The 17089-nt window shown below is 34.8% G+C and overlaps 1 protein-coding gene and 1 pseudogene across 1 annotated transcript; both read left to right on the top strand.

The window, feature by feature from the left end:
- Positions 1-2639: 2639 nt before the first annotated feature.
- On the top strand, positions 2640-4288 carry LOC139774756 (uncharacterized; annotated as a pseudogene).
- A 6106-nt stretch (positions 4289-10394) lies between these two features.
- LOC139774734 (uncharacterized) lies at positions 10395-12695 on the top strand. Its single transcript, XM_071710162.1, has 2 exons — positions 10395-10802; positions 10923-12695. Exon 2 carries the CDS (start codon positions 10989-10991, stop codon positions 12243-12245), a length of 1257 nt encoding a protein of 418 aa, XP_071566263.1. The 5' UTR covers positions 10395-10802; positions 10923-10988; the 3' UTR covers positions 12246-12695.
- The last annotated feature ends 4394 nt before the right edge of the window (positions 12696-17089 follow it).

Here is a 17089-nt window from a genome sequence, read left to right as displayed (position 1 = left end):
CGGTATGCGTCGCCTCGAACATCATTATAATTTATCGCCCTGTCCCTCCTTCATACTTCCTGTCACCTCTCTTTCTTTTTCACCGCGTTCTCCAACATCAACTGTCGACGATTGCGTTTTTTTGATAACTTTTTGAAATACGTGATGGCACTTTCGACGATTACGTTCTTATCTCTTTGCGCTTTAACGTGAATGAAATTTGGCTGAATATTTACGAGGTTGAGTTAAAATAAAGGACCATTAAGGATAATCGTGATGTTGAAATGAATATGGAATATTTATAATCCTTTCATCTGATGATCCTCATTTCGAAGGTAAATTTCAGGCAATTCTCGACAAAGATTTATTTTCAGGGAAGAACGTACCAAAATATTCCCGCACGAATGAAGCAGGATCTCTCCGGATATCATTTTTAATGCAAAAAGTTTACGCATTGTTTATTTCGTGTTCGATGTTAAAAACTATTATGTTACAAATTATATCCGTATCTGAATCCAAGGATTATTTTGCCACCGTTGAATAAAATTCGCACGTTTTTTTTTTCACGTGTCGCTTACTCGCGTGTGCGTGATTAAAAACTTGCCTTTGTAACGCAAATCAGCGATGCGCTGAAAACACTTTGCGCATAACGTATGCATTACACGCGCTGACGAAAAAAAAAAAAAAACAATAAATCCGTGGCCCAAACAAAACGCATAGAGACGAATAGGCTGTAAAATTAATTCTCGATATGTGTATCTCGGGTACGGATTGCAAACGTAATGGCCGATGAATAGCTCGTTATCTTCTCTTCTTCCATCCATATTGTTTATCGGTCCCGCGTATTCACGGTCTGCCCAAATTTGCAACTATCATATGCCACTATAATAATATAATAATATAATATTTTTGTTAATGTTTTAGAATTGATTCAGAATTGTGACTGTCTTACGAAACTGCATATTGTGTTTTTAGTGAAATATGAAGTTGATTTTTTTGGATAACAAGCGATCAAAAATAAAATAAGTGATAAAATATTGCTTGCCATTTAGAATTTTATATTAAGATATCAAATTGAAATTTAATGAGTGATCTTCTTTGATATCTTTAGTAAGAAAAAGTTAACTCTGAATTTTATTGGCGTAATCTAACATTTTCCACAGCGTCATATTAAAGAATATATTATTAATAAATTGATCAATAAAATATATAATAAATGCTTAATATAGATACAATATATACACTGAGAGAAAAAAGTCGAAGTATTCAGTAACAAATGTTATTTGTGACATTTTCTTCAATATTTATTGGTTATAAAAAAATTTGACTATGATAACAGAATATACATTTCTGTGAAATATACCTAATTTTTCTTATTAATTGTAAAAAAATTTTCGTTTATTTCTTGCTGGAAAAATAAATCTACCTACGGCAAACTTATATTTTTTTACAGCAATAAAATATTTAGTTACTATAGGATTGATCTTTATAGACAAATGATTTATTTCCGGGAACTAAATTTATTCCCTAGAAACAAATGTTCATTTGTTTGGTTACTGATTCGCATTGCATCATGCATATGGCGCGGAATTGGCGGACTAGTGGCAGTGCATTGTCGTTCCGTGGTTGCTGTGATCCTGTGATCCATGTTGAGTGTGATTCATATCGACTCGATGCTTTAAGTTGCAAGTTGCAATGGAAGACAAAGTGAAAAATATTTTATTCACGTTACGTCTACAACGATGGAGCGAGAATCTAATAAGTAAGTTTGCAACATAATATCTCTTATATCAGAGCAAAATGACGCTTTTCAATACAGACGTACTTTTACTTTTCTGCTTTGTTGGCTGAGAACGAATGTTCTTGATGTGTTAGTTCTATAAATTGCTGTCATTTTCATGAATGTAACTTACGAAATATACCTAGAAAAGAAGTATCTAACCTATTCTAAGTTGTGTAGAAAGTCCATAATTAATAATTAAGATCTTTTTTAGTGACGCTCATTACATGATACGTAAAAACAAAGTGCCACTTTGATCTAAATCTACTTTATTTAACATAGGGTATACAAGGCATATGTAAACATTGTTCTAGGTTTAACAACATATGCGCGAAATGTCCTGAAGATTTTATGCAGCGGTATTTTTTAAAACAGTAAAGTAATTTTTTTGAAAAAATTATAAATTACATAAAATTATAAATTGCACTAGAAAATATGTAATAAAATTTCTTTTTGTACTTATAACATTTTTGTGTTGTAACGTTTTCTACGAATACTTGAATTTTTCTCCTATAATTTTCTATAATTTTGTGCATATGTTGTTAAACCTAGAATAATATAATGTATATATTAAACTCCACATTATCATCAAATTAATTCCAATTTTTAGATAATGATGTCAACTATGATACTCTGAAATACATGACTATTAATCAGTGTCCAGAACTAGCTGAAGTTATACCATCGGTAGGTGCAAGAATTGCACTACAAAATTATTTCCGCAGTAATGATTTATGCAAAGAAATCAGTGCCCCTTCTGACAATAACCTTTCTCTGGCTCCGACTTCTATGCCTTTTGTGACTCCAACTTTGACACTTGCTCTTACGCCACAAGAGATATTTGACGAATCAGTTACAGAAGATTGATGAAACAGTGGACATGATGGTATGTAAAATTCTCCAGAACTGTTTAAAGTATGTGTGTAATATTACAAATAAGAAAAAATATAATTCATTTTTCTTATGTTTTGTTACATTTGCATAAGTATTGCTATATTTCTTGTCATATTGTGTCACATAATTTGTTACATTTCAATATAACAAATTGAAACCGCGGACGAGACCGCGTACATCATGCTGAAGAGGTGGCTGGACTCGTTCGAGTGGCTGAGGAGAACTCGCGTTAAGGATGGCAAGTCGGTCTATTCCTATGCTACGAACATGACCGTCGACCAGGTAAGAAGTGTACTTACCTGCATTTCTACAACTAACCAGCCTGACGTGTGTCGTACGGATGGTGGAATACATGAATGTTTATATTCTAGATAAATGAAGTGAAAAACATACTTGCAGACATGAAGCAAAAATTAGAAGTACGCTATGAGCTTAATTCGAAGAAGCAAAATAATACAGTGCAGAAGCAAGTAATTTGAAGAAGCAAAATAATACATTCTTTTACTGTATTATTTTGCTTCTTTGAATTATTGGATTCTTCACCATTTTACCATGGAGGTAGAGACGAATGAGTTGGACGCGCCGAATAGCGACATTGGATTGAAATTGCCAGAAATACCGACGGAAGAACCCTTATATATAAGTCTGTGTAGCGATAGTGACCAGTTTATATCGTGCGATGAGTTTTTTTTTCTAATACAAAAGATACGTGTTAGATTTTTGATCATTGATACTAGGCCGAAGGTCCATTATGAAAGTTCCATGATACTGTCGGAGAGATGTATTAACATTCCACAGATGTATTAATATGTGGAATGTTAATACATCTGTCCGACAGTATCGACAGTATCCGACAGTAAATGTCTATATTCCGTGCCGATCGAGTGGAATGCTACGCGAGAGACTCCGGCACAGTGCGTTCATGTAAAAATATTGAAGGAGATCCTTATCCATTCAGATTTTCGAGAAATGGGATCACGGTATAGTCTTATTATGCTTTATACCAGGATCACTTTTCTCGAAAATCTGAATGGAGGCTATCAGGAATGGCTGGAGCGGTATCCAGCATTTACAACGAATCCCAATATCCAAATACCAAATATCAACAATATCAAGAATGAGATTTTGGAGACATTTGAATATCCAGATTTGTTCGCAGTGTACTCTAACGAGGAAGAAGAGCGGATAAGAAAGAACAAATTGAATAACAAGAACATCGACGTGGAAATGGATCATGGTGACAACAAATCAGCGATATCCAGGCATATCAAATCGAACAGCAATGACACAGTTTCTCCAAACAAATCCAAGAATTTCGTTACTCAGGTAACGAAACATAAATCAATTGACAAACGGCCGTCTCGGGGCGACAGTGTGAATGGGCAACGATTGGATAGTTCCGAAAGTTCAATAGTTGCCCATTCACATTGTCGCCCCGATATTGTCTCCGCCTAAGAAAAGAAAGTTGATCAAAGTGTTACAAACGTGAGCGTGAAACCTATTATTATTGATCACAGTAGTAAACCAATCACCTTGAAGACGAGTGATCTACGATGTAAGGAAGTATTAAGATTTATGAAAAAGTTGAATGAACTGGCGAAATCGAAAGAGAAGCTTGCCAACGAATTGTATTAATTCAAGTGTTGTCATTGTATTTTTAACAAGATTAAAAAAACTGTTAAGTTATTGTACTCTGTAAAATAAACATATACAGAATAAATTAACTTTGATGTATAATTGTTATTTTTATGCTATGTTCCATACTATATTTATATTAAATTTTTCAGGAAAATGGACACATGTACAAAGTTTTTTTACATCTTTATTGAATTTATTCAACTTAAAGTTCGAAGGACAACTTTTCCCTTTTTAACAGAAAAATAAAAATAGTTCTTCCAATATCATGAGAATTTCCCAATTTCCAAGCCAATTTCATATTTATCTAAGAAATAATGCGATAATTAATTTTATTTAATGTTTTCATAACTTGTTTAATAGATCAAAAATTCTTATTCTAACTTTATAATACAAGTATATTTCTTCTAGCTCGACGAAGAGAACTGTTTGTACTAAATAACTAACAAATCATAAATCGAATAAATTCAATACAAACGTAAAAATATTTGTACATATAGGTCTGCATTTTTCACATCAGAAATCCATATTATTCTGTGAATGTAGTATAATAAAATGTATTCACATAAATATTTATTTCAATATATAATATAACATTATTAATTGAAATAAAATTAAATTAAGAGAAGAAATTATAGTTATTTAGCTACATTCAATTTATTTGTCAGAAATATATCGATTTATAAAAATTTTAAAATTTTGATATTTGCGATTAAATAACTTATGCCAAGGAAATAAACAATTATTTGTCATAAATAATACTTATTTCAAAAATGAAATATATGGTTTATTTACTAGAAATAAAATTTTATTTCGCCGTATTTAAATAAGAGATTTATTTCTATGAAATAAGGCTTATATCCCACAAATAAATTTTTAAGTATTTTTTTCTCAGTGTAGATAATAATGATAAAATTATATAATAACAATAAGATTTATGATAAAAATCGTTCAATATTTCTCTTTACAATTAGGTATGTGAAGAGCTGATAAAGTTCGGTTAGTATAAAATGATCATTGCCTATAGCCGCGAAAAGTCATCGTACGAGTTAAACGCGAATATTATCCACTCTCACGTGATTTTACTCGCTCATTAAATCTTGGATATAGCCTTCTCTTTGCCGTCGATACGAGAATTTACGAGCAATACATCCGCATTGCTTTGTAAAGGACGTATACATCCTGCGGAGAGTGCACTCTCATCGAATACGTGACGGGGCATCGAGGGTTGGCCGCAGGGCCAGTGGGCGTTCACGTGTCACGCGTGTCGCAACACGCGCGTGTTATCGCGCAAAATGACACGTCCGTCGCGGACGCGTATAACAGCCGGATGTAGTTTGGACGCGGGAAGACAGGAAGAGCCACGGAGCGAGGCTCTGGTCGACGTGACATGAATAAAAGATCGAGCGCATGTGTCTCGGGCTACTTTTCTCGGCGCGCCGATATTGACTGTCGTCTTGACGTTCGCGCCTCGATATCGTCCGCCGAACCGTTCGTCGTAATTAACCCTTTGAGTGCTTTTTCAATTGTTTTTAGATCTTCGCGCTCGATGAATATACAGACTGAAACGAAACATTTGCAGTTTATACCGTTTGCTTGACTATTTAACTTGTGGAATTGAATAAAAATTTATTTGAACATTATTCTTTTCCATTAAAAGCAATAATTTTTAATGTGAAAATCTGAGTGAAATTTTATTTTAAGGCAAAGTTTAAATTAGATGTGGAGATTAATAATTCATTTATTTCTCTACATTTATAAGGTTGATTTTTCAAAGAATTTATCAATTTATATAAAACTGATTTTAATACAACTTAAAGTTGTTGATACTATATATACAATACATATTACTCGTTATGGTTTAACTTCTTATCTTATTGTTGAAATGAAATCTACTTATAATATGTAGAAGAATTCTAATCTTTACATAGAAATAATAGAAACGTAAATTCTAGTATTATAATATTGAATCTCATTAAGCTTTCTTTTAATTCTGCATATTTTTTTTCTTAATGAGCTTATTGGCTGTTATGTGTGCGAATATAAGTTGTTCCATCACATTATATTAAGCGCCAAGGGTTAATGATGTCAGTAATAAATAATAGCATACCGTAACACTATACTCTCGCGTGAAGGGTCGCGATGCGACGTCAACGTAATTAACCTCTCCTTATGCTCTATGAGCATAGGTGAAAACGTTTGAATTTATATCAACAGAACCAGCATGGTATAACGTTTTATTTACATTATTTTTACTTATTTTAATTATTCTCTTTATTACTAAACATATTGTCAATTTTACACATTTCTTTTCTTTCTAAAGACCGTTTTAAATAATTTTGGAGGAAAAGTATTTTTATGAATAGCTCGAATGTGTGGTTTCTTAATTTTAGAACTACACACATAGATCTTTGAGACTCAGTAAAAATTTCAAGTAGGTAACTAGCTTCCTTGAAAAGTTCTTTTTTAAATATATTCTTTCAATTTACTAAACACAGGCTTAAATTTTGATTTTATGATTAAATCCTGTGATATTTGACATTCTACTGAAAAAAAATTCGTTGAAAAATATGCATTTTTTCAGAGTTATTTGTACAAATATTCAGCTGAATTTAAAAGATTCAGTATGTAGTGTATGCAAAAATATTGCAAGACAAAGTCAGAGAGAGAGAGAAAGAGAGAGAGAGAGAGAGGCGTACATATTTTCTTCGCTTTTGTTTAAAAATTTATTTCTTGAAAAACTTATTTGTTTAAAATTTTCTGCAGCGTCTTTAACTTCTGAACATCAGAGTTATTTTCGATGCCCGCTTATATAGAAAATGTAATAAATTCGAATATGAGTTTACAGTTTTTTTTTGCTAGTAATCATTTCTATGTTCACCTGGCGTACAGCGAACGCAGACAGATTTCATATGTCAAGGTGTTATAGGGCGATACGAATCAGTGATTGACCTGACTTGACAGAGCAGGGGATCCCTTTTGTTCCGAATTTCTGCGCCTCTCGGCGAGAATCACGCTTTACGCTTGTCAATCCACCGTTCATAAATTTGCAAACAAGGATTATGGACTTTATCACGAATTAATATCCCCGCGACACTCGCTGTGGTGCCACGTAGATCGCAGATATGGCAGAATTACGCTCTGACTTTATTACTCCGTGAGTGATCCGTTTGTGATTACTTTAGTTGAAGCTATTTGAGCAAATCTTTAATCCTATGATTGCTATGATAAATAATCTCAACGAATTAGATTTCTTCCCCTCTTTGTTCATTTTTTATTGTGCGCATTAATAAATCATATTTGCTGTATTGAAAACTTAATTGCGCAATAATTATAATTCGTATAAAATATAAAATAAACGGAATTTTATATACATTTTACTACGAAACGCAAAGTAACTATTCGTGTTTTATTGCTGCATTTTCAATCCGAGAATATATACGTTACACACGTGCAATACATACAACGCAGTTTTCTAGTCTTCTTTAATATCACTTTCGTAAACAGATGAGTACACATATGCGCAATGTAAATGTGAGTCACAATAGCGCTTCATTGCGAAGTAAAGAGTATAGTTTCCGATACTACAGGCTAGTAACCGGTACGCATCCGGAAAGTACTCTTCCGGCCGTAACGATAGAAAGGCGTTCTTTGTCCGTATAAATTCGTGCTCAAGGGATATTGAGGCATTTTTCTCCCTTTTAAAAATCGCTGATCTCCACAAAACGAATAGTGATCCTAACAGATCGCCTGATCAGTTTTATACATCGTTTATAGAACTGTAGGATGATTACGCTAACACGTACTGTTTCTGACATATCTGATAATGTTATTATAATTTCTGATATTATGAATATTATAAAATCACTATGCCTCTTCTTGTAAGTACTTTCGAAAGTGTCGGTCGCTAAGCGATAATACATTTTCAAACGCATGTAGAGACGATTTCCACAATATTGCTTGCGGAAAGCTTTTTCTTTTTTAATTTCCCTCGAATCTTTTATTCATTTAAAATGTTTCAATTAAAGTCAAATGTGCATAAAAGAACTAGCGGGGCAAAGTGAAAACGAAGAACTCATAATTGCATAATAATTCATAAAAAAAAGTCGTATTACCGTATGGCAGAGTCGTGTCCGCGGATAATTTCATTTGATTCGTGCCACTCAAAGTACTTTTTACGTACTTTCGTTTAACGAGCCTTATCAAAGCGAGCCTCGTCTAGATTCCCTCGAACGAGCTCCATCCTGCTATAGGAACAAGGGAAAAAAGCTGCTTAAAAGGTTGAACGAAGATTGCCGTAATTGATAGCATGATGGATAAAAAATGCGCACCGTTAATAGAGACAGGATTCCATCATTTTGCTACGTATGATGTTCAATTAGGGACTTTTGTAACCAGATTGTGACGGAGGAATGTCGAATAATATTACGAGCCAATCGATCTTTACAAATTCTATAATGAATGATCTCTCGCAGGTAATGTACCTGCAGGTAATCTACCTTAGTAGATGCAATATGATACGTCATTGTTTTACGAATTAGATAACCCCACTAATAAAATATAAATCTAATCTCACGTGGCTCTCAGACGCGCGAATCAGTCCGTTAAATCGCTCCGCAAAACTCTTCATTGCATTTTGCAGCAAGTGGCATAAAACCTTTTAAAAATGTTTATCTGCCTCTTGTTATCGGGTACAGCAACAACAGATAACAACAATGATCGCATGAACAGCGTAATCCGGTGTAACAGTTCGCTGAAAAATTCATTCAGCCATCTGTTTTTTTTCTTTTTTTTTCCTCCCGTTGTTGTTTTCCGATTCACTCGCGCTCGGCCAACGAGAGCGCGCGGCTCGGACGAGAGCGGCAAATGGGGCCTCTCTCGGAAACAATAGACAGAGGCAACGAGCACTCGGAAATGGCCCACTTAATCGGCCCCTCTCTGACAATATATCGATACTTCGCTCCGATGGGGCGTTGCTTTTGTTGCCGAGGACAACGCGGCTACCCGATATAATTGAGCCACAAGAGCTGGCTTCCACTTACTGCCGACAGTGGTGACTATAATTATGACCATGCGATCGTATCGCAAGACATTGCATTTATCGACTTACATATCATATCATTATCTACATTCTACCTCTGTTATAAATTTAAATATGTCAATATTCACGCTTGTTCCCCGTGTTTACGATTTCAGATTATATTCCTTTGAAATTTTATCGCTAATATATGTATATGCATATCCCGAATAATTTAATTCAAATGTAACGTCTATAAAAAAATCAATTTTAAATTTGAACAAAAAGCCCAGATGAGAGATAATAATTAATCCTTTTAAATATTTAATTCTAGTCATCTGCTCTGGGACTCGTTGGTAAAACGGGCACAAACGAAATTGTGAATACGTTGCAACTTGTCGTTGCTCGACAATGCAGTAAATATGTACTACCGGCGTTCGATTTGTTCTCGCGAATTCCTCCTACATTCATATGCACTTTCGTGGAAATATCCCCTATCGCGTTTCCGGACACGATCGATCCAGCTTCCGTGAACATTCGCGTGCAATCTCGCGAGGAATTCTTGTCGCGCAACGTGACCGACTGAAGACCGGCCGAACATAAGCACTGTCTATCCGACGAAATAGCGCGGATTCCGGCTATAAAGAAATAAACGGAAATATTCTAGGGACAAAAGCGGCACTTCTGAGTAGGTATGTGTGTGTGGCGTTCTTCGTCAAAACGTGGCACGTATTCTCGAACTCTAATCAAATGTTTACCCAACTCAGCGATTCTCGATCTAAAGATTCTAAAGCGAACGCAATCCTCTTTTTATATTTTCCAGCAAAAGTTTATCTATTGTGCTCGAATATAAAGATAATATAAACTTATTTTCTTTGTGAGAAATGCACATCTTTATTATATGTATGTATAAAATACAATGGTATTATTACATAATGCTAATTAAAGAGATATATTTTAATAAAAGCAGAGTTGTATATCGATTATTTATCTATTATGGAGAATTTTGAAAGAAAACGGTAGAGGTAGAGGTAAACCTTGATAACATGAAACGAATTTCATAAATAGAAGGCAACAATTTTTTTTGCTTTCAGTACGTTTCGAAATATTGACATGTTTCCTAACGCGAGACATGTAAGCGCGGAACCGTGTGTCTCTCGAGCTCCGTCATTGTATTAACATCTCGCGGAGAATTCAGTTTAACTTTACCGCAGCTCCTTGTGAGTGCATGTGAACTGTTTGTACTGATCGAATTCGACGGTCTGGACGCACCGTTGAGATCTTTGAGTGAATATATATCACAATTAAGGATAGTTAGAGCCGTTTCGTTTGTGCCGTACCGATCGATCCTCTCGTCTCCGATGACCGTCTTATTGACCGAAAACGCCGGTGGAATCGCTCTTAACAGTTTATAGACCTGAACTGCTAAACTCTCAGGAGGGAATTCACTTCTGGGAATTGAACAGGATTTTCTGTAAATTGGACGTGGTCTCGCAGGTAACGAGCTTGCAATTCTGCTTGAATTGCTATCGATACACATGTTATTGTGTCTTTAATGTTCGCGCCTCGATTGTGTTTACGATCGTCCTTCTCACACAGTCATATTTGTATCGACAGGCTACAGTTTCCAAACGATAAACTTTGGCTATCGTCCCTCGAGCGACCTGCTCTCTCCATCTTACGATGCAGCCACGAGATATTATTTGTTCCATGTTCATTTGCAAATACTGTACGAAGCCTGCCAGTCATCGTTATCAATGCAAAGGTCCCTGCAGAAGGTTCATGCATTACACGTGTACAGTGCAAGCTTACTATGTTAATATGATAATGAACATTGTCGATAGTAATTTCTATTGCGTTTCCTGTAGTATTGATAGAGTTAATCTGAATCTTTCTCTGATCAATTTTTATCCTTCAGTTCAAAGTTCCACACCGTTGATACCCCCAAAACTAACCACAGCAAGTAGCAGTATTTGCTCTACTTCGCCTACAAATAAATCCCCGGATGTGAAGAATCAAATCGATACTCCTGGTCCATCTGGAAATTCCAACAGGAATTTTCTTCATCCCAGCGTGTACAGTTGCAAATACTGCAAGAACAGTTGCACCGATAATTGTTTTCGCTGCAAAGGTCCTTGCAGAAAGCTCTTTCATTACACGTGTATACTGCAAGCTTACCGTGATCACATCACGATGAACCTTAGAATTAAAAATTTCTATTGCGTTTCCTGTAGTATTGATAAACTTAATCAGAATCTCTGTTCGATAAATTCAAGTCCTTCAGCTGAAAGTCCCAGAAAATTCTTGAAACTGGCTCCCATTACCACCCTCCCAACACCAATCAGAGCAAGTAGCACTACTCGCTTTAAATCGCCTGTAAAGAGATCTCCGTGTGTGAGGTGTTATACTTCTGGTCCATTAAAAAATTCTAAAATAAATCCCTCTAAAACCGACACTTCTACTTGTTCTATCCCGCCTATAGAGAAATCCCCGGATGTGAAAAATCAGATCGATATTCCTCGTCCATCTGGAAATTCCAACACGAATCCCCCCGAAGTCAACGTTTCTACTTGCTCTGCTTCGCCTACAAACAAATCCCCGGATGTGAAGACTCTACAGGTCCCAAAATATTACATGACAGAAGAATATTATGATTTTCAAGAACATATTACACAAGTACAGATGCACCTTCAAGAATGTACCAAGTACCTGAAAAAACATTCCAATACTCAGGTAAAATGTTCTGTGGAGACGTCCGTTGACATATTGAGCACTTTGAGCACTGAACTGAAGAAAACAATGCAGAATATCGACAGTGTACTATTAGACATTCAAAAGGAAATTCAAACTCTTGAAGCCCAGTATCTTATAGAAGAAATAGAAATATGGAATTCTTATATAAGGAACTCTAAACTGAGAGACAAGGAAGATATTGAATAGTTACCTATATGTATGTGCTATAACTTTATGAATTGTAATCAAAACATCGATGCTGTTTTGCAAATTAATATTATGTAACTTCGAAGACATGGATCTCTCGCGTATCTTGTTAAAATTCTTCTTGAAACGACAAATTACGAAATATTCTGTCTTCTTTCTCCTTATGATAAAAGTTCCCGAGAAGACCTCTTTATTTTGCCTTTAATTCTTTTAGAATTAAACAAATCTGAATCAACGAAGAATTTTTTTAACATCGCGACAATCGTAATTGCTCCCAAATTTATAATAACAATATAAGTTAAATATTTAAATTAAAAAATGACGTTTCCTACTGAAAAATGCTTCTTCGCATCCTAGAGCATTGCCCCGAAAATTCACAATATTGATTTATATATGTACATATATATGTACGTATAAAAGTTAAAAAAAAAAGTTATTTTTGAAATAATGTTATAAACATATATGTTTATAAAATTATTTCAAAAATAATTTTTTAATTATATATATAGATATATTGTATATATATATATATATATATATGATTAAAAAATTATTGTTGAAATTATTTTTGTATATGATTCATATATGTACAATATATATATTTCTTAGCCTTTTACAATGTTTACGGTATAATTAGGCTTAGTTTTCATGCGAGAAAGGAGACAGAATTACACAAATGCCTTGTTGAAAAATATAAAACTTATATTTTAAGATAGGACCCCTATGCATATTCACGATTTAATGCGCATTCTTGATTTAACCGACGAGGTTTAATCCGATATATTTTACGTTCCCTACAAAAATCATCTTATACGTGCTGTTATTCGCACGCTTCGTGTTACACGCTTGTATCATGTGAATATTGTATAAGTATTGTAAAAATATTTTGTCAGAGCGCTTTACACATAATTATATTCTATAAGTAGTTCTGAAATAATTTTACGAAATTATTTGGATTAGCTTTCGAAATAAGAAGCCCCTTTTTTCATAATACTGCTTTTGAATAGATTAATAATATTGTGCATTAATTGTCTGAGCCACTCATGAGATTTTATTCCTTCTTTTCTTATTATTGAATCATATTGCGAATGTGTCATCTTTTCCAAATCGTCGAGATGTAACGGTTTTATTTTTTCGCTTCGTTATTAGTTATTTACAGTTACGGAAAACGTGATAAACGTTAGTATTTTAACAAATAAAATACCAACGTAAAAATGTTATTAACGAAATACGTTATTAACGTACTAAATGTTTTGCTGTAATACATATGTATGTGTAGGTATGTGTAGGTATGTGTTGCAGTAGTATTTCATGAGATAACTGACAGCACGTGACAGCGTGCAGTCGATCTTTGTATCAACATATATATGGCATTCGCAACCTCGACCACTGACACATATCTTCTCTACTGTGTTCCAGTTATATTTCAAATTTATAAAACGACAAATTTACAAAAATGTAAAGGCGATATATCTATATATACACATATGTATTTGTGATTGCACGCTCGTCGAACTTAGGGAATGACTTTGTATACAGTCCCCGTTACGCAAGGAGTTTATTCACGATGTGCTCTCGAAGTTACGAAACATCTATTATTTACGTGTTATTCTCTTCGAAGTTTTATTAAATCAACTATAGCTTTTTTAAAGATAGACTAAATGTGAGGAAGGAATTTAAATCCTATTATTTCTTAGCATATATATACTTGATATACATACATATATATATATATATATGCATATACATACACTTGAGAAATTATTACATATATTTTGTACCACACATTAAATACATGTAACCGTAAGGGTAACTTTAAAACAATTACTGTAAGTGAAATTTTTTTAATCAATCAAATCTCTTCCCAATATTTAACAAACGAGAAATTTAATTTTTTTATACATATGTAATCTAATTATATGTATGTAATCTATGTTTATGTAATCTAATAACTATTTTTTACATATCTATTATAAAATCATGCTGCGTATATCATGCTTTTTCTTAAAGTCTAAAATCTTATACTCACATGGTCTTTAAACTAGACCGTCAAATTGTGAAAAGATCACATCGACATTATCAATGAAAAATATCATAACTGCAAAACTGTAATTTTTCATAAAAATTCTACAGCAACTTTCTCCATTTAAAAATTATATATATCTTGTATAATAATCATAAATATTATCATCGCAAACAACTATTTGCATAAATATATTATTTCTTCCTATCTTCAACGTTTTGTCACATTTCGCAATTTTAGATACAAAGAACGAAGAAAAAAGCGTTAAAAGCGAATAAAGTTATAGTGTCGTTTGCGAGGTACACATGCCAAAAGTCTGTAATCTTTTTAAAGAGCTACATATTTCTCCCGCCGATTGAGACTGGGATTCCGCCGGGATTCACACGGATCGATGTGCGCCGTTTAGCGCGACCCCATTGTCCCTTTGAAAGCGTCCCGATGCTCGCAGCTGCAACGTCAGATTGGGGTGCTTCGGTTGCACCTGCAGCGTCGTATGTACCGTCGCGCGCGGGTCAATCGTTTGCCTCATCAGGCAGGAATGCCCGGCGACGTCGGCGTCGCTTGTTAACAACGACGTCGCCTTCGCGAACAAACACGCGCGCGCTCTGACCCTCGGTAGATGTATCTTATATTAAACAGTATATATACGCTTGATGTACATAACGTGTGTATATACATTTCCGCAATCGACCGTGCGAGCTTTGCCTATCGACGCCGCGCCGGCCGCTTCGCTTCAGGGAGATTGCTCTTGATGCACCGAGCGTCTGTGAGCGTCTAATCATATCCACATATATTAGACGTATCTCTAAATGTATAAATTAGTGCGCATAATTACGGGTTACAAGAGACGTGTCCAATTACGTTTGAAATTCCATTCAGACATCGCGCGAAATAGAACCGAAGCTAAGAAGAAAGATATTGAAAAATTGTCTTTAATTGTCGGTCACTTTCTGCGTACGAATTTACTTCACATATATTTATATTTATTTATGGCAATAGTATATGTCATACATTCGTTCGCGTCGGTCACGTCGAAAATCAAGCTCTTCAATTCTACTCATATAATAATGAAATCGATATCTGCCCATCAAAATACGAGCATCGACGAGAAGCAAATATATGTATATAGAATCCGAATTATTAGCGCATTGTAGACTTTTTGAAAGCCGTTTGATAAGAGCGACGTTCCGTAATCGGAAACGATCACGGGATATACAGATGCATAATGTCGAACAATCGCAAATCCGTGAGCGTATACGATCAAACAGTGCATGACCACGAATGCCATCCCAACGTAGGACGATTCTCACGCGAAATCATGTGTCAACGAATATTGTTTAACTTATAGCATAGAATCGTTGACTTATACACAAGCGGTGAGATTGCGCGTGTCCGGTTCCAAGTCGCTCTGTCAATTACACCTGTTGCAACGCTTCTATTTGCATGTTTCCGTATCCGACCGACGAAGCCGCAATCTCTCCGATTTGTAGACGTTTCGCCGTTTAGTGTTGCGTTTAGTATAGCGCGTATTGTGTCGAACGTTCCTCCTCGGGCAACTAACTCGAATCGGTGCGAACTGCCTTTATGTGCAGTCACACTTTATTGCGCGTCGCGCGACTATCGCTTTCACGTTCACGATCGCGACGAGACTCGTCCCTTCACCCGCTTGTCTTATCCCCGACAATCCTAGTCGCCGAAAAAATTGTTTCATAGGCACACTTAACGCAGTTCTAGTGCACGTATAAAACGATCGTTATACGAAATTTAATGGAACGCTTATCAGTGACGAAGGATGCTGATTTTATGGCCAAAGGGCTAACGATTCTAGAGCACGTCTTACGAAAATAAAAGATCTTCATAGTTCAATTGTTACTTTCTCATTTAAATGAAATAAAAGTAGGGAAAATTATTTTAAAAAATTTTTTTATACATTATAATTAACACTAAAACTACCGAAGATTAAAAATGAAAATAAAGGCAAAATAAAGAAAAGAGAAAATAAATTTATAAAATTAAAAAGTCAGAGAAACAAAAATTATAATGTTTTACAAATAAATAATAATTATCTAAAAAAATGTCAAACAAGTCATTTTGACTCCCTTGATAATTCTATAGTTGTAAAGAGAGCGAGAACCAGCTTTGATGCAATATAATTTTTATTGCAATGAATGTACATGCGCTCGCATGCATATGCGGTGGGTTTAACACAAACGGAGGGTAAAATCGAATGAATGGGCCATTGTGATGTCGAGTTTTAATAGCTCCCCGAGCGGCGGAATGATGTAATGTCGAAGAATGGGTAAGGGGAATCTCTTGAGCAATAATTCTGCAATCTCGTAATTATTCCTGAAGCCTATTGTATTCTGGCGCACCGGGTCGAAGCCTAACCGAGTTAAACGGCAAGCATAAGGGCGCGCATACCCGGGGTGGAAATTACAGAGCGAAACGCGTACTTTACAAGTATTTACCTTGAAGAACTCTCTCCCCGCAGTTTTACATGCGAACCGCACGAAGCTCGCTATTAGCGGATTAATTTTCAACAATTAATCGACGAAGTGTTTAATTTCCTCTTCTAAGGTTTCTAAGGTAGCGAATATCGTTATTTCAAGGAAACCGAATTTTCACAACAATTAAAACAACAGATCAAACTTTTTTTCTATAATACAAAATTTTATCTAAGAAGGAAACGCGTGCGACTTATTTAGAGCAGCTCAGATAAAAAATAAACTAATTTTCTTGTACGGTTTAAAGCTTTATGTTCAAAGTTTAAGGTAGCATTGTTATCTTAAAGTAATACGTTCTACTTATTATATCGTTAAAA

Source organism: Temnothorax nylanderi, unplaced genomic scaffold (assembly GCF_030848795.1).
Source record: "Temnothorax nylanderi isolate EJ_2023f unplaced genomic scaffold, tnyl_v1.0 TNYL_tig0086_pilon, whole genome shotgun sequence".
NCBI lineage: Eukaryota > Metazoa > Arthropoda > Insecta > Hymenoptera > Formicidae > Temnothorax > Temnothorax nylanderi.
This window is presented reverse-complemented; position numbering and strand designations above follow the sequence as displayed.